At 44.1% G+C, this 27,321-nt stretch overlaps 1 protein-coding gene across 3 annotated transcripts in view; it reads right to left on the bottom strand.

Moving 5' to 3' along the window:
• The window catches only part of ttc39c (tetratricopeptide repeat domain 39C), a 110,704-nt gene extending 91,028 nt beyond the window's left edge, over window positions 1-19,676 (bottom strand). For 2 of the 3 annotated variants that reach the window (XR_011960612.1, XM_072569680.1), the window contains exon 1: window positions 19,353-19,676. Coding sequence is in view for 1 of the 3 variants with exons in the window: in XM_072569680.1 (XP_072425781.1) it covers window positions 19,353-19,537 (185 nt within the window). In the remaining 2 variants the exon portion in view is untranslated. The remainder of the gene's footprint in view (window positions 1-19,352) is intronic. The other variant, XM_072569682.1, reaches the window with a different exon arrangement.
• Between the last annotated feature and the right edge of the window lie 7,645 nt (window positions 19,677-27,321).

Genomic DNA, 27,321 nt, shown 5'->3' with positions numbered 1-27,321 from the left:
GCTTCCTGTTAGCCAGCTAATTTTCTGTTCTTGTCAACATGTTAACCCTTACATCATGAACTTTTGTTTTTGGCAATAACTTTTGATCCGGCACTTTATCAAATGCCTTCTGGAAATTCATGTATCATATTGCAGTTATGCATGACATTGACGAGGCCACTTTTGGAGCACTGTATACTTGTTGCTCTGCTACAGGAGGATTATTATTAAACTGGAGAAGGTGAGAAAAGATTTACCAGGATGTGACTAGGACCGGAGGGTTTGAGTTTAAGAATAGGTTGAATAGGCTGGGACTTTTTTCACCAAAACATAGGTGGTTGACATTAAGGGGTTTTATAAAATTAGGAAGGGCATAGATAGAGTTAATGGTAGTTGTCTTTTCACTAGGATGCAGGATCTCAAGATTGGGGGCACATTTTAAGGTAAGAGGAGAGAGATTTAAAAAGACATGAGGGGCAAACTTTGTGACACCGAGTTCCCATGTGGAATAAACCTCCAGAGGATGTGGGTACTGCTACAATGTTTAAAAGACTACACAAATAGGAAAGGTTTAGAGAGATATGGGTCAGAAGCAGGTAAGTAGGACTAGTTCAGTTTGGGATTATGTTTGACGTAGACTGGTTGGATTGAAGGATCTGTTTCCATGCTATATGACTCTATGAGTAACATCCCTTTTAAATCTTTCTTCTCTTCATCTTTAAAAATATTCCTCCAAGTTTTGAACTCCCCTACCCTAGGGAAAAGACGTTTGCTATTCACCTTATGAGTAGATTAGATTAGATTTCTTACAGTGTGGAAACAGGCCCTTCGGCCCAACAAGTCCACACCACCCTGCTGAAGCGCAACCCACCCATACCCCTACATCTACCCTTTACCGAACACTACGGGCAATTTTAGCATGGCCAATTCACCTGACCTGCACATCTTTGGACTGTGGGAGGAAACCGGAGCACCCGGAGGAAACCCACGCTGATCCTTCAATCCAACCAGTCTACGTCAAACATAATCCCAAACTGAACTAGTCCTACTTACCTGCTCCTGACCCATATCTCTCTAAACCTTTCCTATTTGTGTAGTCTTTTAAACGTTGTAGCAGTACCCACATCCTCTGGAGGTTTATTCCACATGGGAACTCGGTGTCACAAAGTTTGCCCCTCATGTCTTTTTAAATCTCTCTCCTCTTACCTTAAAATGTGCCCCCAATCTTGAGATCCTGCATCCTAGTGAAAAGACAACTACCATTAACTCTATCTATACCCCTCATTATTTTATAAACTTTTATCAGGTGAACTCTCAACCTTCCACACTCCAGTGAAAAAACTTCCATTCTTTCTTTATAACTCAAACATTCCATATCCACCAACATTCTGGTAAACCTCTCTGAACCTTCTCCAGCTTAATAATATCATTTCTATAACTGAGTGACCAGAACTGGACACAGTATTCCAGAACAGGCCTCACCAATATCCTGTACAACCTCAACATAACATCCCAACTCCAAAACTCAAAAGACTAAGCAATGAAGGCATGGGTTTTCTAACCACCCTGTCTATATTTGATGCAAACTTCAAACTATTATGTACCATACCCCAGGACCCTCTGTTCTACAACATTGCTCAAGACCTTACCATTAATTGTATAAGTTCTCCCCTTGTTTGTTGTAACAAAATGCAATAGCTCGCATTTATCAAATTGAACACCATCTGCCATTTTTCAGCCCATTGACTCATTTGACCAAGATCCATTTGTAACCTTAGAAAGCCTTCTTCAATGTCTACTATGCCACCAATTTTGGTGTCATCCACAAAATTAGAAACCATGTCTTCGGTATTCTCTTACAAATCATTTATAAAAATGACAAACAAAAGAGGACCCAGAACCGATCCCTGTGGAACACCACTGGTAACAGGCCTCTAGTCCGTAGAAGGGCCTGTTTCCACACTCTAAGTAATCTAATCTAATCTAAAAAGAGCAACACACTACCATTACTCTGTCTCCTGCCGTTACGCCAATTTTGTATCCAATTGACAAGTTCACCCTGAATCCCATATGATCTAACTTTACTAATCAATCTACCATGTGGAACCTTGTCAAAGGCTTTCCTAAAGTCCAAGTAAACATTGCGCTGCCCTCAATCTTTTTGGTAACTTCCTCAAAAAATTCAATCAAATTTGAGAGACACCATTTTCCTGACACAAAACCAAGCTAACTATCCCTCATCAATTTGTGCCTCTCTAAATGTCCGTAAATCCTATCTTTCATAATCACCTCCAACAATTTTAGTCAGACTCATTGGTCTCTAGTTCCATGGTTTCTCCTTACAACCTTTCTTAAACAAAGGCACTACATTAGCCCCCTCCAGTCATCAAGCACCTCATCCCATAGTTATAAATGAAGCAAATATTTCTGCAAGGGGACTTGCAATTTTTTCCCTTACTTCCCACAATGTTCTGGGATACATTAGATCATGCCCCAGAGACTCATCCACCTTTATATTCTCCAAGACCTCCCGAACTTCCTGTTCTTTAATGTGAACTGTTTTTAAAACTTCAAAATTTATTTCTCTGCATTAGGGCAACTTTTACACACAAGAGGGTGGTTTGTATATAGAATGAACTGCTGTAGTAAGTGGCATATGCAGGTACAGTTACATTTAAAAGGCATTTGGATGGGTACACAAATAGGAAAGGTTTAGAGAGATCTGGGCCAAAAGCAGGCAAATGGGACCAGTTTATTTTGGGAAATTGGGTTGGCATGGATGAGTTCTACTGTTTACATGCTTTCTGAGTCTATGACACCAGCTCCCCTTTATGTAAACGACCAGGTTATCCCCTCAAAGCCCTCCAACAGATTGACTAAACTGTTGGCTTGGCCCAATTGCCTAGAACTAAGTGCTCTGTTGTAATGTCTTCAATAATAGTTCCTAACATCTCCCCTATGACAATGCTGTTGGAAAGACTGTAACTTGACTCTGCAGCAGTCTAGGAACCAGAAGAAAATATTGAAGAAGGATATCAGGGTGCATAAGTCACTGGAAAAGACAGATAGCAATAAAATAGAGAATAGTAAATTAATAGATAGGGTAAGAAAAATATTAAAATATTCTAAAATCAGGGTAATGTACATGTCTATGAAAGCACAGAATACAATTAATAAGTATGGTAAGAAGATTTGTAGCTCAAGTTGAGGTTCAGGTTGTAAACTTGCTCACTGAGCTGGTAGGTTTGTTCTCTGATGTTTCGTCACCATGCTCGGTAACATCATCATTCAGCCTTCGGTGAAGTTCTGGTATTATGTCCCACTTTCTATTTAATGTGTCTTGGTTTGTTAAGGTGAGTGGTATAATTTCCGGTTCTTTTTCTCAGAGGTTGGTAAATGGGGTCCAAATCGACGTGTTTATTGACGGAGTTCCAGTTTGAATTCCAGGCCTCTAGAAATTCCTGTACATGTCTCTGTTTAGCCTGTCCTAGATGACTACCAGATTACTCTGACCCCTTGGCATCATGGTAGCCCACAAACATATCAACACACAAACAGCTACTGATGAATCTAAAGGACCCTAAATCAACAACCAGCAAAACCAATGTCATTTACAAAATACCCCGCAAGGACTGTTACAAACACTGAACAGAGAGACAGGAAACTAGCCACCAGGATACACGGACACCAACTAGCCACCAAAAGACATGACTAGCTATCACTAGCATCCTTACATACAGATGAAGAAGGACACCACTTCAACTGGGACAACACATCAATCCAAGGACAGGTTAAACGGAGACATGCACACGGGAATTCCTAGAGGCCTGGCATTCAAACCGGAACTCCATCAATAAACACATTGATTTGGACCCCACTTACCAACCTCTGAGAAAGAGAATCAGAAATGATATCACCCACCTTAACAGACCAAGACACACGAATAGAAAGTGGGACAGAATACCAGCGCTTCACCGGAGGCTCACTGATTATGTTACCTAGTGTGGTGATGAAACACCTGGAAACAAATCTACCAGCTCAGCAAGCAAACCTACAACCTGAAGTTTGGTGAGTTATAGGTGCTGCACAAAGAGGATGGTTCAAGGTCAGAGAATCAATGTGGCTACAGCCAAGGAACAAGAAGGGTACAATTGCAAAGTTCAATGTAGTCCACAGACCACCAAACAGATGGAAGGATGTGAAAGGAAAACAAAGATGCTGAGCATAATACAATATGGGTGAGGAGGGGTACAGGGCGAGGAGAAGGAAGAAAGCTCGCTTTAATTAGCCAAATTAGACAGGAACAGTAGTTGTGTCTAGGGAAGAGTGGTGTATTCACCTTCTCACAGTGTGTCCAGTCCAGCAAGAAATGAGACACTGCCAGACCTGGCTCTTAGGAACAAGGTGGGCCAAACAGATCAATTGTCAATAGGGAAGCATTTAGGGGGTAGTGATCGTTGAATCATACAGTTTAACATGACAGTGAGAAAGAACAATGACCTATCTAGAGTAAGAACAAATAACTATGATTCTATGATGCTTATAACTGAGGGAGAGCCAACTTCAAATGGGTAAGAATGAAACTAGGCAAGATGGACTGAGATCACAACTGAATAATGGGCTACCTTCAAAATGAAGATGATTTGCACACAATCTAAGTATATTTGCTAATTAAATCATTATTTAAATATAAATAATATCTTGAATTATGAAGCAAGTGAGGACATCTGTCACTAAGTCATTATGCAGAATCCGAGAGCCGTGACAACATGAGGGGCCAAATGGCCTTCTCCTGCACTATAATTCTGAAAACAAGGGGACAGATCCTTAAAAGTCAAAGCTTATCAATTCAAGGATAATGTCAGGTGGCAACTGCCTGTGGAAATCAGACACTGTGTTGTGTTTTAAATAAAAGTGAGATTTTAAAAGCTATGAAAACAAGGCAGGTTGAGAGGTGTGGAGGTCCATAAGACCATAAGACATAGGAGTGGAAGTAAGGCCATTCGGCCCATCGAGTCCACTCCGCCATTCGATCATGGCTGCTGTGCACTTCAACTCCACTTACCCGCATTCTCCCCGTAGCCCTTAATTCCCCGAGACAACAAGAATCTATCAATCTCTGCCTTGAAGATATTTAGCGTCCCGGCCTCCACTGCATTCTGCGGCAATGAATTCCACAGGCCCACCACTCCCTGGCTGAAGAAATGTCTCCGCATTTCTGTTCTGAATTTACCCCCTCTAATTCTAAGGCTGTGTCCACGGGTCCTAGTCTCCTCACCTAATGGAAACAATTTCCTAGCATCCACCCTTTCCAAGCCATGTATTATCTTGTACGTCTCTATTAAGTCTCCCCTTAATCTTCTAAACTCCAATGAATACAATCCCAAGATCCTCAGCCGTTCCTCATATGTTAGGCCTACCATTCCAGGGATCATCCGTGTGAATCTCCGCTGGACACGCTCCAGTGCCAGTATGTCCTTCCTGAGGTGTGGGGACCAAAACTGGACACAATACTCCAAATGGAGCCTAACCAGAGCTTTATAAAGTCTCAGTAGCACAATGGTATTTTTATATTCCAACCCTCTTGAGACAAGTGACAACATCGCATTCGCTTTCTTAATCACCGACTCAACCTGCATGTTGACCTTTAGAGAATCCTCGACTAGCACTCCCAGATCCCTTTGTACTTTGGCTTTACGAATTTTCTCACCGTTTAGAAAGTAGTCTGTGCTTTTATTCTTTTTGCCAAAGTGCAAGACCTCGCATTTGTTCACGTTGAATTCCATCAGCCATTTCCTGGACCACTCTCCCAAACTGTCTAGATCCTTCTGCAGCCTCCCCACTTCCTCAGTACTACCTGCCTGTCCACCTATCTTCGTATCATCGGCAAACTTCGCTAGAATGCCCCCAGTCCCTTCATCCAGATCATTAATATATAATGCGAACAGCTGTGGCCCCAACACTGAACCCTGTGGGACACCGCTCATCACCGGCTGCCATTCTGAGAAAGAACCTTTTATCCCAACTCTCTGCCTTCTGTCAGACAGCCAATCCTCAATCCATCCCAGTAGCTCACCTCGAACACCATGGGCCCTCACCTTGCTCAGCAGCCTCCCGTGTGACACCTTATCAAAGGCCTTTTGGAAGTCTAGATAGACCACATCCACTGGGTTTCCCTGGTCTAACCTACTTGTTACCTCTTCAAAGAATACCAACAGGTTTGTCAGGCATGACCTCCATGTTGACTTGTTCTAATCAGACTCTGCCCTTCTAAGAATTTAGAAACCTCATCCTTAATGATGGATTCTAGAATTTTACCAACAACCGAGGTTAGGCTAATTGGCCTATAATTTTCCATCTTTTGTCTTGATCCTTTCTTGAACAATGGGGTTACAACCGCGATCTTCCAATCATCCGGGACTTTCCGTGACTCCAGTGACTCTTGAAAGATCTCAACCAATGCCTCCGTTATTTCCTCAGCCACCTCTCTCAGAACTCTAGGATGTATCCCATCGGGGCCAGGAGATTTATCAATTTTAAGACTTTTTAGCTTTTCTAGCACTATCTCTTTTGTAATGACAACCATACTCAACTCAGCCTCCCGACTCCCTTTAATTCTTGGGATATTACTCCTGTCTTCCACTGTGAAAACTGACGCAAAGTACTTGTTAAGTTCTCCTGCTATTTCCTTATCTCCCATCACTAGGCTTCTAGCATCAGTTTGAAGTGGCCCAATGTCTACTTTTGTCTGTCGTTTGTTTCTTATGTATTGAAAGAAACTTTTACTATCGTTTCTAATATTACTGGCTAGCCTACCTTCATATTTGATCCTCTCCTTTCTTATCACTCTCTTTGTTATCCTCTGTTTGTTTTTGTAGCCTTCCCAATCTTCTGATTTCCCACTGCTCTTGGCCACTTTATAGGATCTCTCTTTTTCTTTAATACATTTCCTGACTTCCTTCGTCAGCCATGGCTGTCTAATCCCTCCCTGGATAATCTTTCTTTTCTTGGGGATGAACCTCTGTACACAGTGTCCTTAATTATACCCACAAACTCCTGCCATTTTTGCTCTACTATCTTCCCCGCAAGCCTCTGCTTCCAGTCTATTTTTGTCAGTTCCGCTCTCATAATTACCTTTATTTAACTGTAACACCATTACATCCGATTTTGCCTTCTCTCTTTCAAACTGCATACTGAACTCTACCATATTATGATCGCTGCTTCCTAAGGGTTCCCTTACTTTAAGATCTTTTCAGCCATGTCAGCCATGATCATAAAGAATGTCAGAAAAGGCTAAAGAGCTTGTGTCCTCTTCTGTTCTTTCTGTAGTTGGATACCCAGTTTCACATCTGTTTTGAAGGAAACACCTATAATAGTCCAATTCTTTACCAGAGACGGCAGCAAATGTGGAACATGGAGTGATGACTCAAATGGTATATAATAAGTTAAGAGGAAGCTAGATAATTGCATGAGGAAGAAAGGGAGAGAGGGATGATGTAACGTTTGAGATGAAACTTCAGCACAGATTAGATTGGCTCAATACAGATCAGTAACACTACAATTGTGGAACTACCTACAATATCAATGAATGAATGTGAGAATTGGCAATAAGGTCATTAAGGAGTAAGAGAAAAAACATTCCAGCTGTAAGATTCTCAGGCTGATAAGTCCAAGGACAGTGGCAAGAAACAGGTTTCACAATTTCAATAAATAAAGTTTGTGGAACACATAACTTTCTTTTTATATAAAAGACATGAGCAGCCCCTGACAAGGCCAGTAAATGCTGCCAATCCCTAAATGCCCTGAAGAAAGGGGTACTGAGACACCTTATTGAAGTCCTTGGGGTATAAGGGAGGGAAGTGAAGGATTTTGACCCAGTGATAGTGAACAAACAGTGATATATTTCTAAGTTAGGATAGTATGTGCCTTGGAGAAGAACCCAAGTACATGCTGTTCCCAAGTACATGCTGTTTTTCAAAAAAGTGGTAGCGTTTTTGTGTTTCAGAAGTGATGTTGAAGGGGTCTTAGTGAGTTGCTGCATTGCATCTTGTAGATGGTATGCACCACTGCTCCTGTGTACCGATAGTGAAGCGAGTGCATGCTGAAGGTGACGAATTTTTGATTTCTTTTTATTCATTGATCGATCGATATGGGCATCACCGGCTAGGTCAGCATTTATTATCCATCCCTACTTGCCCAGAGGACAGTTAAGAGTCAATCACAATGAAACAGATGAGGTTTTAAAATAAATCAACAGTAATGGCATGGTTGCAGTAGGCTGTTTATTCAAAATGTTTTATTAAATTCAAATTTCACATCGCAATGGTGGAATTCAAAACCAGGACCCCAGAATATTAGCATGAGGTTCTGATTACTAGTGATATTACCACTACACTATCGCCTCTCTTAAAATACCAAAGACGGGAATAAAACCAATATTTATTCCGTATTTATACTGTCATACGGTTTTTCTCTTAAATTTCCTGTAAATTACCCTGATGAGTGCAACACAAAAAGCTTTCGCAGCTTTTTGAAAGAAAAGTGTTTTTTTTAGCAACATTCAGTTCTGTAATACTGAATGACTATTTATAAACCTGGAAATATTCAGCTAAAGTACAATAATATTAATAATTATGCAAAATGCAATGAGACGTTAAGACTCGAAGGGACAATTAATCAATAACAATCTCAAACAAATAAGCTAAGATGTCAATCTGACTAGTTCTTGGTGTTGACACAACTGGGGAGATTTTACAAATGCGACATTTTTCCCATCTCGTGACTGTACAGTGATTGCATCATGCAAACTATTTTATAGGCTTTTCTATTAGTGTGGATCCTTCCTAAATGTAATCCCACTCACGTTCATACTTCAGCATATTGCTGCAACACATTTTTTTCCCAAGCTGTTTAGATATTGACCATTCAGATATTTTAAAAAAACAGTTTATCCCTATGAAGGCCATCACAATTGAGAAAATGCAGGTTTCCTCACCAATATTACAAATGCCAAATACATTAGTTGTAATCAATTCATCTATTCATTTTTGGGGTTTAGCTTTTCTGAACAAAGTCAGGATTGGCTTTTTCCAAGTATGTTGTGTGCAATTTATTACTTGCACTGCATTCTGCAACATCCAATTAAATCATGATCACCTTAAAAGTTAAAGGTTTGTGAAATACAGCAGGAGCAGTGAAACAAACCAAAATGATATTCTAACCCCTTCTCTTGTAATTTCCCTTTCTCATATCTCTATACACAATTAAAATGGGGTAAAGCAGAAATACAACATTTCCTATAAAGCCAGTTTGCTTTCTCTGCATAAAGCATATGACAAGAATATTAATTCTGTCGAAACTGAAGATGAGAAGGCCACCACTGTATTCACCACAACAGAGTTAATCTAATTTCACAGCAAAGAAATGGGTGTTCTCCAAACACTTTGTTGCATCATTATGAATTTGCATTTTAAAATATCAATATAAGAGTGGCTTAAAAGCAGAGAAACAACAAGATGATTAATCTGTGATGGAGGCATGATAAAAAAAATGTTTTCACATTACACGAAGCTCGCAAAGGCTGTAATCTCAAGTACTCTGTAGGAAACAGTTATACAAACAGCTTCAAAGATCTGACTTTATGTGCTTAAACTTAATTGTCCAACCAATTAGAACCTAATCATTCCACATTACATTGGCAACATTACCATTACACTACCATTACAACACCACAAGTAGTGGGAACTAATTTCCTTATCAGTGGTATCGTCCTGATGAAATGAAATGGCCAGCTTTATCAGACAAGTTGGAAACAAGTTGCATTGTAAAACAATGAATACTTTCAGCTGAACCATTTTTCTTTAAACAAATAAGAGATGTGGAATAATTAGACCAGAGATGGAGTTGGGGCCACTTCTGAAAGAAGGTTCATGAGGGTGCAATGGAGATTTATTAGAATAGTACTAGGAGTGAGGAACTTCAGTTAACATGGAGAGACTGGAGAAGCTGAAGAAGGTGGAGGGATGTTCTGAAGAGGTCTCATACTGGACTCTAAATCATAACTCAATTTCTCTCTCTCCCAATTCTACCAAGCACCTGTTGAGTTTCTCAAGCACTTTGCTTTTATTAAAATTACCAGATTCCACAACACTTTGCTTTTGTTTCAGGATAACAAGAGATCTGACAGATGTAAAATATGATGAAGGCTTAAGAATGAATGAGGAGAAATGTCCAGTGGCAGGAGGACTGAGAGTCACATAATGCAACTGAATTCCAAATTAAGTTTCAAAATGTGATATTCTATCCACAAACAAGAATTAGAAAGTCTATCATGTAGTTATGGTTGATTGGACTAAAGGGTAGGGCAATAAATAAACACTGAGGAAACATTTAAAGAAACAATTCAAAACTTCCAATAAAAATACATTCCATTAACAACTAAAAGTCAGTCAGAAAGAGACACCTATGGATTACTAAAGTGGTTAAGGAGAATATTGCATTAAAACAAGAAGCTTATAATGTTGCAAAGAATACTAATCAGTCTGAAGACTGAGGAAAATAAGAACTAAACTAAATAGTGGGAAGGGGTTGCTTAAATTGCACAGAAAATTATTGAAAAATGTAGAAGGTGGGGAGTGCTCAGCAAGCTTTGAAGTTTCCAGAACAAGTAATAAAGTAGAATTTGGTAACTTCAGGGACAGCAGATAAGGGAACAACTATGAATGGGGGGGTGGGGGCAGTCAATGCAGGATTGAGGGTGTTGTAATTGCATGCACGGAGCATACAAAACAAGGTAAATAAATTTGTAGCATAGATTGGAATTGGCTGGAGCAATGCTGTGGGTATTGCAGAGATGTGCCTGCAAGGAGATCAGGGCTGGGAACTAAATATCCAAGGATGCATGTCCTATTGAAAGGACAAGAATGACAGGCAGGAAAATCGACGTTTTGGCAAAAGCTCTTCATCAGGAATGAGTTTGGAAGCCTCGGGGTGGAGAAATAAATGGGAGAGGGGTGAGGCTACGGGGAAGGTAGCTGAGAGTGCAATAGATGGATGAAGGTGGGCGTAAAGGTGATAGGTCGGAGAGGAGGATGGAGTGGATATGTGAGATGGAAGAGGGACAGGTGGGACAGGTCATGAGGGTGGTGCTTAGCTGGAAGGTTGGAATTGGGATAAGGTGGGGGGAGGGGAAATGAGGAAACTGGTGACACCCACATTGATGCCATGGGGTTGGAGGGTCCCGAGGCGGAAAATGAGGCATTCTTCCTCCAGGCATCAGGTGGTAAGAGGGTGGCGATACAGGAGACCCAGGACCTGCATGTCCTCGGCGGAATGGGGGGTGGGGGGGGGGGGGGGAAAGAGTTGGAGTGTTCGGCCACAGGGCGGTGGGGTTTGTTGGTGCAGGTATCCCGGAGATGGTTCTCTAAAGCGCTCTGCAAGAAGGCGTCCTGTCTCTCCAATGTGGAGGACACCGCATTGGGAGCAACAGATACAGTAAATGATGTGTGGAAGTGCAGGTGAAACTTTGATGGATGTGGAAGGCTCCTTTGGAGCCTTGGACGGAGGTGAGGCGGGGATGTGTGGGTGCAGGTTTTGCAATTCCCGCTACGATGGCAGGGAAAGGTACCAGTAGGGGAGGGTGGGTTGTTGGAGGGCGTGGACCCCTCCCAGCACCTTCCCCAACATCCACACCTCCCCCCTTACCTCCGTCCAAGGCCCCAAAGGAGCCTTCCACATCCATCAAAGTTTCACCTGCACTTCCACACGTCATTTACTGTATCTGTTGCTCCCAATGCAGTCTTCTCTATATTGGGGAGACAGGACGCCTACTCGCAGAGTGCTTCAGAGAACACCTGCGGGACATCCGCACCAACAAACACCACTGCCCCATGGCCAAACACTTCAACTCCCCCTCCCATTCCACCGAGGACATGCAGATCTTGGGCCTTCATCGCCACTCCCTCACCACTCAATGGCTCATCGTCCACCTCGGGACCCTCCAACCCCATGGCATCAATATGAGTTTCACCAATTTCCACATTTCCCCTTCACCCCACCTTATCCTAGTTCCAATCTTCCAGCTCAGCACTGCCCTCATGACCTGCTCCACCTTCCACCCCACCTATCCACTCTACGCTCCCCTCTGACCTATCACCTTTACCCCCATCTCCATCCACCTACTCCACTCTCAGCTATTTTCCCTGTCGCCCCACCCCTCTCCCATTTATCTCTCCACCCCCGAGGCTCCCAGCCTCATTCTTGATGAAGGGCTTTTGCCCAAAACGTTGATTCTCCTGCTCCTTGGATGCTGCCTGACCTGCTGTGCTTTTCCAACACCACACTCTTGACTCTAAGCTCCAGCATCTGCAGTCCTCGCTTTCGCCTAGATGGGCAGAGGTGCCTTGTTAGTAAGACATGAAATGGAATCAATAGTGAAAAGTGACAGAGTCAGAAGGTGTGAAATCTGTGTGGGTAGAGTTGAGGAATTACAAAGGGATAAAAGACCCTGATGGGAGTTGTGCACAGGCCTCCTAGCAGCAGTCAGGATGTGGGAAGAAAACAAATCAGGGGATAGCAAAGACTTGAAAGAAAGACACAATTACAATAATCATTGGGGACTTCAATATGAGGTGGACTGGGAAAAATCAGGTTGGTTGTCAATCCCAAAAAAAGGAATTCATGGAATGTCTATGAGATGTATATTTGGAGCAGTTTGTAGTACAGCCCATTAGGGAACCAGACCATTCTGGATTTAGTGATGAGCGATGAGGCAGACTTGATTAGGGAGTGTAATGTTAAGGAACCCAGAGATGGCACTGACTATTATAAGATGCTTGAGAGTTTGAGGAAGAAGTTAGAATCAGATGTAATAGTATTATAATTTTGAGTAACAGTAACTACAAAGACACGAGGGAGAGGCTGGCCAGAGTTGATTGGAAGGGTAGTCTAGCAGGGAAGACAGTGGAACAGCAATGGCAAGGGATTTTGAGGGGGTAATTCAGGAGGTTTAGCAGAAATTCTCTCCAAGGAGGAAGAAACATATTAAGGGGAGGATGAGGCAACCATAGCTGATGAGGAAAGCTAAGGATAGTGGTGCAGAGATAGTGCCCCTACCTTTGAGCCTGGAGGTGTGGGTTCAAGACCCACCTACTCCAGAGGTGTACAATAACATCACTGAACAGATTGATTTAAAAATCTAAAAGCAAAACAAAATCAATATGATGGAGATTAGTGGGAAGCCAGAGGATTGGGAAGCTTTTAAAAACCAGCAGAGGATAACCAAAAAAAAGGAATAAGGCTGGAGGTGTTGAAAAATGTAAGTAAGCTAGCTGATAAAAGAAATTTGCAGGAGTGTTTTTTAAGATATCTAAAAGGTTTGAGAGATGCAGCAGTGGACATTGGACAACTGAAAAATTAGGCTAGAGAAGTAATGGGGGGACAAAGAAATTGTGGAGGTACTGAACTGGTACTTCGCATCAGTCTTCACAGTGGAAGAGTAAGGGCCACTTTTGGAATATTGTGTGCAATTCTGGTCTCTCTGCTATCGGAAGGACGTTGTGAAACTTGAGCGAATACAAAAAAAGATTCAGAAGGATGTTGTCAGGATCGGAGGATTTCAACTTTAGGGAAAGGCTGTATAGGCAGGAGATGTTTTCCCTGGAGCGTCAGATGCTGAGAGGTGACCTTAGAGGTTTGTAAAATCACGAGGGGCATGGAGAGGGTAAACAGACAAGGTCATTTCCCCAGGTGGGGTAGTCCAGAACTAGAGGGCATGGGTTTAGGGTGAGAGGGGAGAAATTTAAAAAGGGACAACTTGTTCATGCAGAGAGTGGTGCGTATATGTAATGAGCTGCCAGAGGAAGTGGCGGACGTTGGTTCAATTACAATATTTCATTGGATGGGTATATGAATAGGAAGGCTCAGAGGAATATCGGCCAAGTGCTGTCAAATGGTACTAGATTAGGTTAGGATATCTGGTCGGCATAGACGAGTTGGACCGAAGGGTCTGTTTCCATGCTGTATGGCTCTATGACTCTATGATACCAGCAGCATACCAGAACTTCAAAAATGTCAGGAACAGAGGAGGGTGTAGTGATCATTGCTAGGGAGAAGATGCTGGGAAATTGCAATATCTAAAGGTGGATAAATTATCCAGACCAGGTGGACTACACCCCACAGTACTGAAGGAAGTAGTTGAGGGGATTATAGAGGCATTGGAGGTGATCTTTCAAGAATCACTGAAGTCGTGGAAACTTCCATAAGACTGGAAAATGACTAATGTAATATCCCTGTTTAAAGATGGAAGGAGGCAAAAGACAGGAAAGAAAAAGCCAGTTGGTAATTTGTATGAGTTTAGAGCTCATTATTAAGAATGAGATTGCAGAGTCCCTGAAAGTGCATTGTAAAACAGAGTGGAGTCAGCACAATTTTATCAAGGGCAGGTCACGCCAGGCAAATCTATTACAATTCTTTGAGGAAGTAAAAAGCAAGATAGACAAAGGAGAGCTAGTGGATGAGATTTTGTTTTGGAAATCCAAATACATGTTTGAGAAATTAGAATCAGATGCACTCTCTGGATTGGTGGTACTGGAAGAGCACAGCAGTTCAGGCAGCATCTAAGGAGCAGCACGGATGCTGCCTGAACTGCTGTGCTCTTCCAGCACCACCAATCCAAAATCTGGCTTCCAGCATCTGCAGTCATTGTTTTTACCTAGATGCACTCTCTGACCAAGTGCTGAACAGGAGGCTGCGAAATAAAATAAGAACCCATGGTGTTAGGGGCAAGATACTGGCATGGATGGAGGATAGGCTGACTGGCAGAAGGCAGTGAGTGGGGACAAAGGAGTCTTTTGCAAGATGGCAGCCAGTGACGAGTGGAGCTCCACAGTGGTCAGGGTTGGGACCACAACTATTCACATGATAGATCAACGCTCTAAACAAAGAGACTGAGGGCATTATTGCTATGTTTGCAGATGGAACAAAGATAGGTGGAGGGACAGCTAGGAACAGGGAAGTTGGGCAAAGAAGTGGCAGATGGAATTCAATATGGGAAAGTGAGAGGTTATGCACATTGGTAGGAAGAATAGAGGCATAGACAATTTTCAAAATGGGGAACTTAGGACTCCTAGTTTAGGATTTGGTTAAAGGTTAACATGAAAGTTTAGCTGGTTGTTAGGAAATCAAATGCAATGTTAGCATTCATCCCAGAGGGCTAGAATTCAAGAACAATGATGTACTACTGAGGCTGCAGAAGGCTCTGATAGACTGCATTTGGAATATTGAGCATTCTTGGGCCCTATATCTAAGGATGAATGTGCTGGCATTGGAGGAGACCCAGAGGAGGTTTACAAGAATGATCACAGGGTGAAGGGCTTGTCGTATGAAGAGTAATTCAGGATTCAGGGTCTGCACTTCATGGAGTTTAGCAGGATGAGGGGGACCAGATTCACAGAATTTTGGGAGGCATGGATACAGCGGACATCTCAGCCAGAGAGTAATTAATCTGTGGAACATATTGCTGCAGAGGGCTGTGGAGGCCAAGTCATTGAGTGTACTTGTGATACAGATAGATAGGTTCTTGACTGGTAAATGGATCAAGGCTTACTGGAAGGAGGCAGGAGAACAGGGCTGAGAAAGGTATCAACTATGATCGAATTGTGGAGCAGACTGATTGGGCCAAATGGCTAATTCTGTTCCTACATCTTATGGTCTCATGGAAACTAGCAAAGTGCATATAACGGGAAAACAAAAGGAATATGAATTAATCAAGAATATGAAAAGATCATCAGGCTTTAGTAGTATATTAAAAGGAGAGTAGCAGAATGAAACATTAGTCACTTAGAAGCACAGAGAGGAGAAAGGGAAAATGCAAGTGTGTTGAAAACAGAAAGTTTACTAAACTAACAGAAGGAGTATGGGTTGTCCTATGAGCAAGTGGTGAACAGGTTGGGTTTGTATCCACTGGAGTTTTTGAAGAGTTAAAGAGTGACTTGATTAAAACATACAAGGTCCTGAAGGGGCTTGACAGGGTGGCTGGGGAAAGGATGTTTTCTCAAACCAGAGGGCCACCCCATTTAAGACGATGATAATCTTAATAAACAGCAGAATGCAACAGAACAAGTGGCCTATACCTGTTTCTAATTCATATGTCTATATAATCTGAAGGTCTTATTACAATTGCTCAAAGTTTGATAAGACCACATGGAGTAGTATGTACATTTTTAGTCTCTGTATTTAAACAAGGATAATTACATTACAGCAGTACAGCAAAGGCTCACTACACTGTCCCCTAGGACATATGGGTTGTAATGTGACAAGAGTCTGATTGAATTTGGCCAATATTCTCTGGAGTTTTGAAAAATGATGGATGATGTCATGAAAACATATTAGGGATTTTAAAGGGACTGTTTCCCTAGCTGGATAATCTAGAACTATGGATATGCTCTCAGGCTAAGGGTCGAATCATTTAGGACTGAGAGGTAGAGAAACAGGTCCACTCAATCAGTTCAAATCTTTGGAATTCTCCACCCCTGAGGATGCAAACATTCCACTGTGGAATATATTTAAGGCAATCAAAGGACTGAAAGAAGCCAGTGGGAGAGAAGAGTTCAAGATCAGCCATGATAGCAATGTCAGTCAGAATAGGCTCACAGAGGAGGAAATGCTGAGTGTCTTGAAACGCATAAAAGTGGATAAGTCCCCAGGACCTGATCATCTGTATCCTAGAACTCTGTGGGAAATGAGGGAAGTAATCGCTGGGTCCCTTGCTGAGATATTTGTATCATCGATAGTCATAGGTGAGGTGCCGAAAGACTGGAGGTTGGCTAACATGGTACCACTATTGAAAAAAGGTGGTAAGGGCAAGCCAGAGAACTATAGACCGGACAGCCTGAAGTCGGTGGTAGGCAAGTTGTTGGAGGGAATCCTGAGGGACAGGATGTACATGTATTCGGAAAGACAAGGACTGATTAGGATTAAAATCAACGAGGTAAAAACAATGACTGCAGATGCTGGAAACCAGATTCTGGATTAGTGGTGCTGGAAGAGCACAGCAGTTCAGGCAGCATCCAAGTAGTTTCGAAATCGACGTTTCGGGCAAAAGCCCTTCATCAGCCCTTCCAGCATCACTAATCCTGATTAGGATTAGTCAACATGGCTTTGTGCGTGGGAAATCATGTCTCACAAACTTGATTGAGTTTTTGGAAGAACAAAGAGGATTGATGAGGTCAGAGCAGTAGACATGATTTATATTGACTTCAGTAAGTCATTCAACAAGGTTTCCCATGGGAGACTGGTGAGCAAGGTTAGATCTCATGGAATACAGGGAGAACTAGCCATTTGGATCCGGAACTGGCTCAAAGTAGAAGACAGAGGGTGGTGGTGGAGGATTGTTTTTCAGACTGGATGCCTGTGACCAGTGGAGTGCCACAAGGATTGGTGCTGGGTCCACTACTTTTCGTCATTTATAAAAATAGTTTGGGTGTAAGCATAAGAGATATTGTTAGTAAGCTTGCACATGACACCAAAATTGAAGGTGTAGTGGACAGCGAAGAGGGTTACCTTAGATTACAATGGGATCTTGATCAGATGGGCCAATGGGCTTGGAAGTGGCAGATGGAGTTTCATTTAGATAAATGTGAGGTGCTGCATTTTGGGAAAGCAAATCTTAGCAGGACTTATACACTTAATGATAAGGTTCTAGGGAGTGTTACTGAACAAAGAGACCTTGGAGTGCAGGATCATACCTCCTTGAAAGTAGAGTCGCAGGTCGATAGGATAGTAAAGGAGGCGTTTGGTATGCTTTCTTTTATTGGTCAAAGTATTGAGTACAGGAGTTGGGAGGTCATGTTGCGGCTGTACAGGACATTGGTTAAGCCACTGTTGGAATATTGCGTGCAACTCTGGTCTCCTTCCTATTGGAAAGATGTTGTGAAACTTGAAAGGGTTCAGACAAGATTTACACGAATGTTGCCAGAGTTGGAGGATTTGATCTACAGGGAGAGGTTGAATAGGCTGGGGCTGTTGTCCCTGGAGTGTCAGAGGCTGAGGGGTGACATTACAGAGGTTTATAAAATCATGAGGGGCATGGATAGGATAAATAGACAAAGTTTTTTCCCCTGGGGTGGGGGGAGTCCAGAACTAGAGGGCATAGGTTTAGGGCGAGAGGGGAAAGATATAAAAGAGACCTAAGGGGTAACTTTTTCACACAGATGTGGTACATCTATGGAATGAGCTACCAGAGGAGGTGGTGGAGGTTAGTACAATTGCAATATCTAAAATGTATGTAGATGAATATAGGAATAGGAAGGCTTTAGAGGGATATAGGCCAGATTCTGGCAAGTGGGTCTAGAATAGGTTGGAATATCTGGTCTGCATGGACGAGTTGGACTGAAGGGTCTGTTTTCGTGTTGTACATCTCTGTGACTCTATGGCTTAATGATCTACTCCCTCTCCTAATTCTTGGATAATTACCTGAAGGGGACAGATGTGCAGAGCTATGGGCAAAGAATGATGGCTGGTGTTGGGAGAAGGATATTCAGATGGTGGGACTAATTGCAGATCTCTTTCAAAGAGTCAGCACTTAGACTAAGTAGCCTCCTTCTGCACTGCATCATTACATGGGGAATGAGGGGTGGAAAATCAGACTTAAGGAAAAGACGGCATCAGGGAAGATATGTCAGTAGAAATCGCTCGGCCATTGAATAAGATCATGGTTGAACTGATTACTCCCTCTTGTCTACTGTTGTTAACCCTGCATCCACCGGAGCCGCGAAGCTGTCAGCCCATTTGCCTGGACAGCTACAGCTGGTGGCCATTTCGTCCAACAGCTGAGGTCTTCACGAAGACCTCAACTTTCTCAACATCGCCCAAGGCACAGGAACCCTCAGGTTAAATTCACCACCAGAAGGCATCTGGATGGGTACATGGATAGGAAGGGTTTGGAGGGTTTTGAGCCAAGTGCTGGCAGGTGGGACTAGATTGGGTTAGGATATCAGATCAGCATGGACGGGTTGGACCAAAGGGCCTGTTTCCATCTCTATGACTCTAAGTCATCTCCAAATGGAGAGAGAGAGTAGGTTAGATCTCTCTAGGACTAGAGTGACTTTCACTTTTTTTAAAGAAAGACTCTGCTTCCACCGCCTTTTGAGGAAGGGTGTTCTGAATTATGGTTTGAACGGTGATCCCTGTTTCTAGATTCACCCAGAAGAGGGGACATCCTCTCTCCACATTCAAGACATCCCTCACCCCCTCTGAGGGGGGGGGGGGGGGGGGGGTGGGGGGGAGAGAGCCGAAAACTGCCGAAGATACCCGAGTGATCCCGAATGGATCACGAGTCTCCCCGAGTGATGCCGAGCCTCTCCAGACTCACTCACCGGTATTTTTTGAAGAGCTGGTCCGATTCCCTGAAGCCGTTGTTAAGCAGCATGTTAATCCCCGCCAGGGCCAGCTCGGCGTCGTCCAGCTCCTGCTGGGGGCAGCTGCCGGTCGGTGCGAGCCCGAGCCCAGGCCCAGGGCCAGAGGGAGTCGAGCCCGAAGCCTCCCCCCGCCTGCGATCCATCACCTCAGCCGCCGGGGTCCGGTGAGACACCACCCGCGGGGCTCCGCGCTCTGGAATTCCCGTCCGGTTAAAACAAGAGATCTCTGAGGTTCGCTACAAGAAGGCGGTCCCGGTGCCAGTTACGGCCGGGTCCCGCCCAACGACCCGCCCACATACACTAGGCTCCGCCCACAGATTCCACCCCGCCCATACTAGATCCGCCCCTCGTCATGGCCCCGCCTCCACATTCGGCCCCGCCCTCCATGCCGCAGGCTTCGCCTAAACCCCGCCCCCCGGTAAAGGTTGCTCCCTTCGAGTCCGCTTACCTCTCGACGCGCGGGCGGTGCCATGACGACGAAGCCTGATGTCCTGCTCGACACCAGCCAATCAGCGACAACCCCGGGGGTGAGCAACCGTTTCGTGACACTCTCCCCACCCCCCCGGGGGACACACTCTCCCCACCCCCTGGGGACACTCTCCCCACCCCCGGGGGACACACTCTCCCCACCCCCTGGGGACACTCTCCCCACCCCCTGGTACACTGTCCCAGCGCCGGGGACACACTCTCCCCACCCCCTGGGGACACTCTCCCCACCCCCGGGGGACACACTCTCCCCACCCCCTGGTACACTGTCCCAGCGCCGGGGACACACTCTCCCCACCCCCTGGGGACACTCTCCCCACCCCCTGGTACACTGTCCCAGCTCCGGGGACACACTCGCCCCACCCCCAGAGCACACTGTCTCCAACCTCTGGGGACATATTGTCCCCACCCTCCAGGGCATACTATGTCCACCTCCTGGGGACATACTCCCCAACCCCAAAGGTACACTCTACTCACCTCCTGTGGGGACACATTTCCCATCCCCTGGGGACACTTTGACCCACCACCCAGGACATAATCTTCCTGCCCCTCCAGGACACATACTTCACACCCCCAGGGACGCACTGACTCCAACCCCTGGGCACACTCTCCCTATCCCCTGAGGACACATTCTCCCACTGTCCAGGACGCAGGCAGGAGGAGGGCAAGAAAGTGAGCACATCCCCAAGTACATTGAGCACCATGTGAAGGACAGTGACAGAGTACGGGGGAGATTGAGTCTGAGGTCTTCTGGCATCTGCGGCATTGTTGAGCGCAGAGGAGATCAAGCCCACCACAGAGGAGATTGATCCCTTGTGGGGAGTGCAAGTCCAGCATGGCCATGTACTTATGAAGGGACTGTCATATTGAACTTTTAACATTTCTTTATTTTCCTAAATTATATTAAGAAAGACTATTGTTGAATTGTTAGCTTTACATTCGGTTATGCTATAACAAATGTTTCTTCAAAGCGAATTGGCTTTAACACGATTGAAGAATTTAGACCATTATTTGTAGAATGTGAACATTTCTTACCTGTATTGGCTATAACATGATTCCGTACCATTAGTTTAAATGGCAGGGTTATTAGGTGATTTTCTTAAAACACAAGACTAAATGAGAATGAAACTATCGTGTTAGATCAGAATTGACTGTATTTCCAAATCTTTTTACTTTGTACCTAAAATTTTGTACATAGGTACCTTTGTACCTAAGATGGCGCTGGGAATGGCAACATCATACACTCTTCACTGTACTCCTGTATCCCTGTACTTGATATGCATGACAATAAAATCTAATTCTAATTGGACATTTACAGGAAGGATCTGAGACAGATCAATTAGAGGGGGTGGCACGGTGGCTCAATGGTTAGCACTGCTGCCTCACAGCGCCAGGGACCCAGGTTCAATTCCTGCCACGGGCAACTGTCTGGGTGGAGTTTGCGTGGGTTTCCTACGGGTGCTCCCGTTTCCTTCCACAGTACAAGGAAGTGCAGGTCAGGTGAATTAGCCATGCTAAATTGCCCATAGTGTTCAGGGTAAATGTAGAGGAATGGGCCTGGGTAAGTTACTCTCCAGAGGTTGGTGTGACTTATTGGGTTGAAGGGCATGTTCCATACTGTAAGTAATTAATTTAGGATAGTGTGCCATCACCCAGCATAAATGCAATTTGTCATTTGACTTGACAAATTGTTATATCTGGATTAGTGGTGCTGGAAGAGCACAGTAGTTCAGGCAGCATCCGAGGAGCAATAAAAATCGACGTTTCGGGCAAAAGCCCTTCATCAGGAATACAGGCAGAGAGCCTGAAGGGTGGAGAGATAAGTGAGAAGAGGGTGGGGGTGGAGGTGGGGAGAAAGTAGCATCGAGTACAATAGGTAAGTGGGGGAGGGGATGAAGGTGATAGGTCAGGGGGGGAAGGGTGGAGTGGATAGGCGCAAAAGAAGATAGGCAGGTAGGACAAGTCATGGGGACAGTGCTGAGCTGGAAGTTTGGAACTAGGGTGAGGTGGGGAAGGGGAAATGAGGAAACTGTTGAAGTCCACATTGGTGCCCTGGGGTTGAAGTGTTCCGAGGCGGAAGATGAGGCGTTCTTCCTCCAGGCGTCTGGTGGTGAGGGAGCGGCGGTGAAGGAGGCCCAGGACCTCCATGTCCTTGGCAGAGTGAGAGGGGGAGTTGAAATGTTGGGCCACAGGGAGGTGTGGTTGGTTGGTGCGGGTGTCCCGGAGATGTTCCCTAAAGCGGTCTGCTAGGAGGCGTCCAGTCTCCCCAATGTAGAGGAGACCGCATCGGGAGCAATTGGTGGATGTGCAGGTAAAACCTTGATGGATGTGGAAGGCTCCTTTAGGACCTTGAATGGAGGTGAGGGAGGAGGTGTGGGCGTAGCAAAGGCCGTTCCCTCTGTGACTACCTGGTCAGGTCCACGCCCCCCTACAACCCACCCTCCCATCCTGGCACCTTCCCCTGCCACCGTAGGAATTGCAAAACCTGCGCCCACACCTCCTCCCTCACCTTTTCCAGCAACACATTTTTAAGTGCTGAAAGGTACAGTACACCTCCACACCTTCATAGCATAAGTAATGGATTTTAGTCCACCCCTTTAAACCAGCAGTATAAAGACAAATTTGCCTTTACATTCCAAGGCCAATTGCACACAGAGATCTGCCTGTCCCAAGGATTTCAAAACTTCCCATCCATTTTCCACTGAAGATTGGCCAAAGGGTTAGAAGATTTTTCATGAGCAGAAGCCTGATTCAAAATGTAAACAATCTCCTCCTACAGACAGTTACCTGGGAGAAACATTTCAGATTGCAAGATGGATTAGTGACCCTCCCTTCAACAGTCAGATTAAAAGTCAATCCCAAAAAGGCACAGATCATAAAGACCTAAGTCACATACAGTGCCTACAATCTACAGTGACCCACAGCAAACAAGAATTTAAAAGCAAGCAAATGTAAATGATAGCCCAATTATCCAAAGATGTGAGTTTGCGACATTCCTTTCGAGGATTGGTGGGATACTGTAGGAACCACATTTGCACTTTTGTCACCAAAGCCTCAGAATTCCTAAAAGAAATGCCCCATGGAGTTGGGCAGAGCAGCACACAATGGCTGTCTCTGGTGAAGGCTCCAACATTACAGCTGTTGGGCCAGGAACCCTTCTTTGCACTAGAAGTTGCCATTACAGACAAAACACTGTCAAGTGTACTTCTCCAAGAACACCACAAAACACTTGGGCTAATGGCCCCACAGCTCCTATCCCCAGTGGAACAGGATTTCTCAGTGTGTGTAAGAGACACTTTCTGGCAGTTTTCTAGGCAGTACAGTACTGCCAATATCATTAGACTCAGTCCCTCACCATATCCCACAGAACATATCCCCACAAAGCAAAGTGGACCCTGAAAGTTTGAGGCCATATCATTAAAGTCAAACAAACAAAACTGCCCACATTCTTAGCAGAGACCTTGAACTATGGTAGAGAGTCCCATGAGTGCCAAATAGTGGCAACAAAAGCAGGGAGGACACATGGAAGACACTCCCAGAGAAGGCACAATAAGTGTTTTTGTACATAGATCCTCTACGGTGGATGATAGGATTAGAAGAACAGGGTGTGGGATTTACTTGGAAAACCAACAAAATAGACTACCAGTGGAGCTCCACTCTCCCTTCCGACTTATCACCATCACCCCCACCACCATCTACCTACCGCACTCTCAGCTACCTTCCCCCCAGATCCACCGCCCTCCCATTATCTCTCCAGCTCCCCCCCACCGGCTCACAAGCTTCATTCCTGATGAAAGGCTCTTGCCCGAAATGTTGATGTCCCTACTCCTCAGATGCTGCCTAACCTGCTGTGATTTTCCAGAACCACACTCTCGACTCTGCTCGTGGAGCTAGATTTAAAACTATCTAGCAAAATAAGTGCTTAGTTATCCCACCACAGGCATACATTAACGCAGTAACAGACTGACAGACTTCCTGCCACTTTGGGAAGCTAGAGGATTTGTCTTGGCAGACGTAAAACCGTTACTGCCTGCATCCCTGCTGTAATACATCTTTCAGGTTGCCCAAGGCCACGAGTACAGAATTGTTTAAAATTAGTGCCCACCATAGAACATCATCAACTAGAAGCATAAAGACAAATGATATGGGCAAGCAGCCAAGAAGGAGAATCATGGAAAATCCCACCCCTGCCCCACTCCATCCTGGAACAGGTTTATGCTGCCATTGTCAGTCAGGCCAAAATCAAGGATCTTGTGCAAGCACAGACCAATGACAGGGAATTAAAATAAATACTAAAAGGAACACATGCTCCCTCCTATGATAGGCAGAAGGACAAATTACAGTTAAAGGATGGACCTGTCCTTAAGGAGGGACAATACATAGTGCTAAATGGGAATGCAACAAGATAAGTTAACAATGCCATGATGTCCAGGACCATCAGGGAACAGAAGCAACTACAGAAAAAAATTAAGCAACTGTGTTGGTGGTCAAAAATGGGTAAAGATATAAACCATTATGTTAAAACTTGTATCATCTGTGCGCAAAACAACTGAGACAGGTGGGTGCACAGGGGAGAGTTAAGGCACACCCGATACTTGGATGAATTTACAGATTTATTATGATGACCTTCACCTTCTTGCAAGGGGGAATAGAAGTTTATCCTGGTCATAGATAGATGATACATTTAGTAAATCAGTTGAAGCATTCCCAACCTGACCAATCCAGACAAAACGTCACAGCAAATAATCCACTGCAACAGATATTAAGTAGATGGGGGCTCCTGCGTAGCATAGAGTCAGATCAGACGCCCCATTTCACAACCCAAATAATACAAAATGTCATGAACCTCTGGAATAAGCCAAAAATTCCACATTGCATACCACCTTCAATCAAATGGGATATTGGAGAGAATGAACGTACCCTAAAAGATTATAGACCATCCAAAAAAAAATTTCCACTTGAAATATTATGTTACCCTCTGTTGTGATACTGGCATAGAATATGGTAGCATATTCTGCCAGATGCCCCACAAAAGAAATCAAACTACTGTTAGGACGAGATCTGTCCGAGCCTGAAATCACAGCCCTCAGCCATGAGCAGGTCATAAAAACACAGCCAGAGAATATATAGGCCACGTAGATGGCAGCCACTATTAAATTAAGGGCAGAAAAGGAAGGCCTACTTTGAGAGCAGAGAAAGCCCAATAGAGTATGAGGTAGGAAAAAAAGGTAATGTTCTGGGTTTTCTAACCAGACACATTCCTGTCCCCCAAATTCTCCAGACTCCAAGACCGTCGGTTTGCAAGATCTTAGTGGAATCTGGGAACGCTGGATGGAACCAGATGAAGGCATATGGCCCCCAAAGCAACAATCAGTTTCACATATCCCCAGAGGAATGTGAGACACCAGTCCCACATCCTGATCCCTTGCCTCTGATCCAAATCACATGGAACCAGGAAGCAATGCCCTGGTCACCCCAACCACTGCCACAACTCAAACGAGGAAAACGAGGAAAGTCATCATTGCTCTGAGGCTCACACAAACGTTTGCTTAGATGTTCCAATGAGGAGGACAAGGCTGAACAAAACTCTCCACAGCCCAAGTCCTCCTATTTTTAACACCCTTGACATCCTGTCTTAAATAGCTTCCATACTGTAAGGTATCAGCAGCCAGGCACCTTTCTCCTCCCCATTCACGCAGAATGAAAGAAGCCATGTCCCGAGCATTATACGAGTCTATCTAAGAGATAACACTAACCAGATACAGATGCATGGGCACAAGTATGCTTCCAACTCTAAATTTTGAGATCAACCGTCAAACCTTCAGGCCAGTATTTATACGTAACAAAATTGATAGATCAAAAGGAGGAAATCAGTTTAAATAAAAATAAGTATAATAAGATGGAATGAAGAGAGTGATGTAGTTGATTCTGAGACAACGGTTCTGAATATTAATAAGGAAAACTATGATGGTATGAGTTGTGAGTTGGTTATGATGGATTGGGAAATGTTACTGTAAGGAATAACAGTGGATAAACAATGGCAAACATTCAAAGAGCAAATGGATGAGCAATAAAAATTGTTTATTCCTGTCTGGTACAAGAGTGCAAAGAGAATAGTGGAAAAATCATGACTTATGAGGGAAGCTCCCCTAATGTCCTCAGCTCATCCACCTTCAACTGCTTTATCACTGACGTTCCCTCCATCATAACGTCAGAAATGGGGATGTTCACTGATGATTGCACAATGTTCAGCACCATTCGCAATTCCTCAAATACTAAAGCAGACCATATTGAAATGCAACAAGATCTGCACAATACAATATCCAGGCTTGAGCTGACAAGTGGCAAATATCATTCACACCACACAAATACCAAGCAAAGACGATCTCGAATAAGAAACAATCTAACACTGCCCCTTGAAATTCAATGGAGTATCACTGAATCCTCCACTGTCAACATCTTGGGGTTACCATTGACAACCACTTGCCACAAAAGCACAGTGGCTACACAAGCAGGTCAGAGGCAAGGAATATTGCGGTGAGAAACTCACCTTCTGACTCCCCAATGCCTGTTCATCATTTTTAAGGATAAGTCAGGAGTGAGATGTATACTCTCCACTTGCCTAGATAGGTGCAACTCCAACAACACTCAAGAAGCTTGACACCATCTAGGACAAAGCAGCCACTTGATTGGCTTTCTCTCCCTCCATCACTGACATTCAGTAGCAGCAGTGTGTACTATCTATAATAGGCACTGTAGAAATTCACCAAAGATCCTCAGTCATCACCTTTCAAATGCACATCCACTTCCATCTAGAACGACAAGGGCAGTAGATACATTGGAACACCACCACCTTCAAGTTCCCCTCCAAACCAATCTCATCTGATTTGGAACTATATATTTTTCTTCTCGTTCCTTAACAGTCACTGGGTTAAAATTGTAGAATTCTCTCCTTCAGTGCATTGTGGATTTACATACAGCATTTGGACTGCAGAGCTTCAAGGAAGCTGCTCACCCCACCTTCTCAAGGGGGAACTAGAGATATGCAATAAATGCTGGACCCAGCCAGTGACACCCATGACCCAGGAATGAATAAAAAAAAGTTTAAAAATGCAAATAAATTTGCAAGATGAAAACCAATAGACCCAAGAATTGGGTACAGCTTAGAAGTCAGCAAAGGCAGACCAAGGAATTGATTAAGAAGGGGAAAATAGATTATGAGAGTAAGCTTGTGGGGACCATAATCACTGACCTTAAAACTCTCCAAAGGTATGTAAAGAGAAACAGATTGGTGAAAACCAATGTAGGCCCCTTACAGTTGGAAATGGGGGACAAAGAAATAGCTAATGAACTAAATTCATCTTTCCCTTCTCTGAATAATATTCCAGAAATGATGGCGAACACTGGGTTTAGTAAGATGGAGGAACTTAAACAAATCCAT

Source organism: Chiloscyllium punctatum, chromosome 5 (assembly GCF_047496795.1).
Source record: "Chiloscyllium punctatum isolate Juve2018m chromosome 5, sChiPun1.3, whole genome shotgun sequence".
NCBI lineage: Eukaryota > Metazoa > Chordata > Chondrichthyes > Orectolobiformes > Hemiscylliidae > Chiloscyllium > Chiloscyllium punctatum.
Note: the sequence above shows the minus strand (reverse complement) of the source record. Positions and strands in the feature narration are given on the sequence as shown.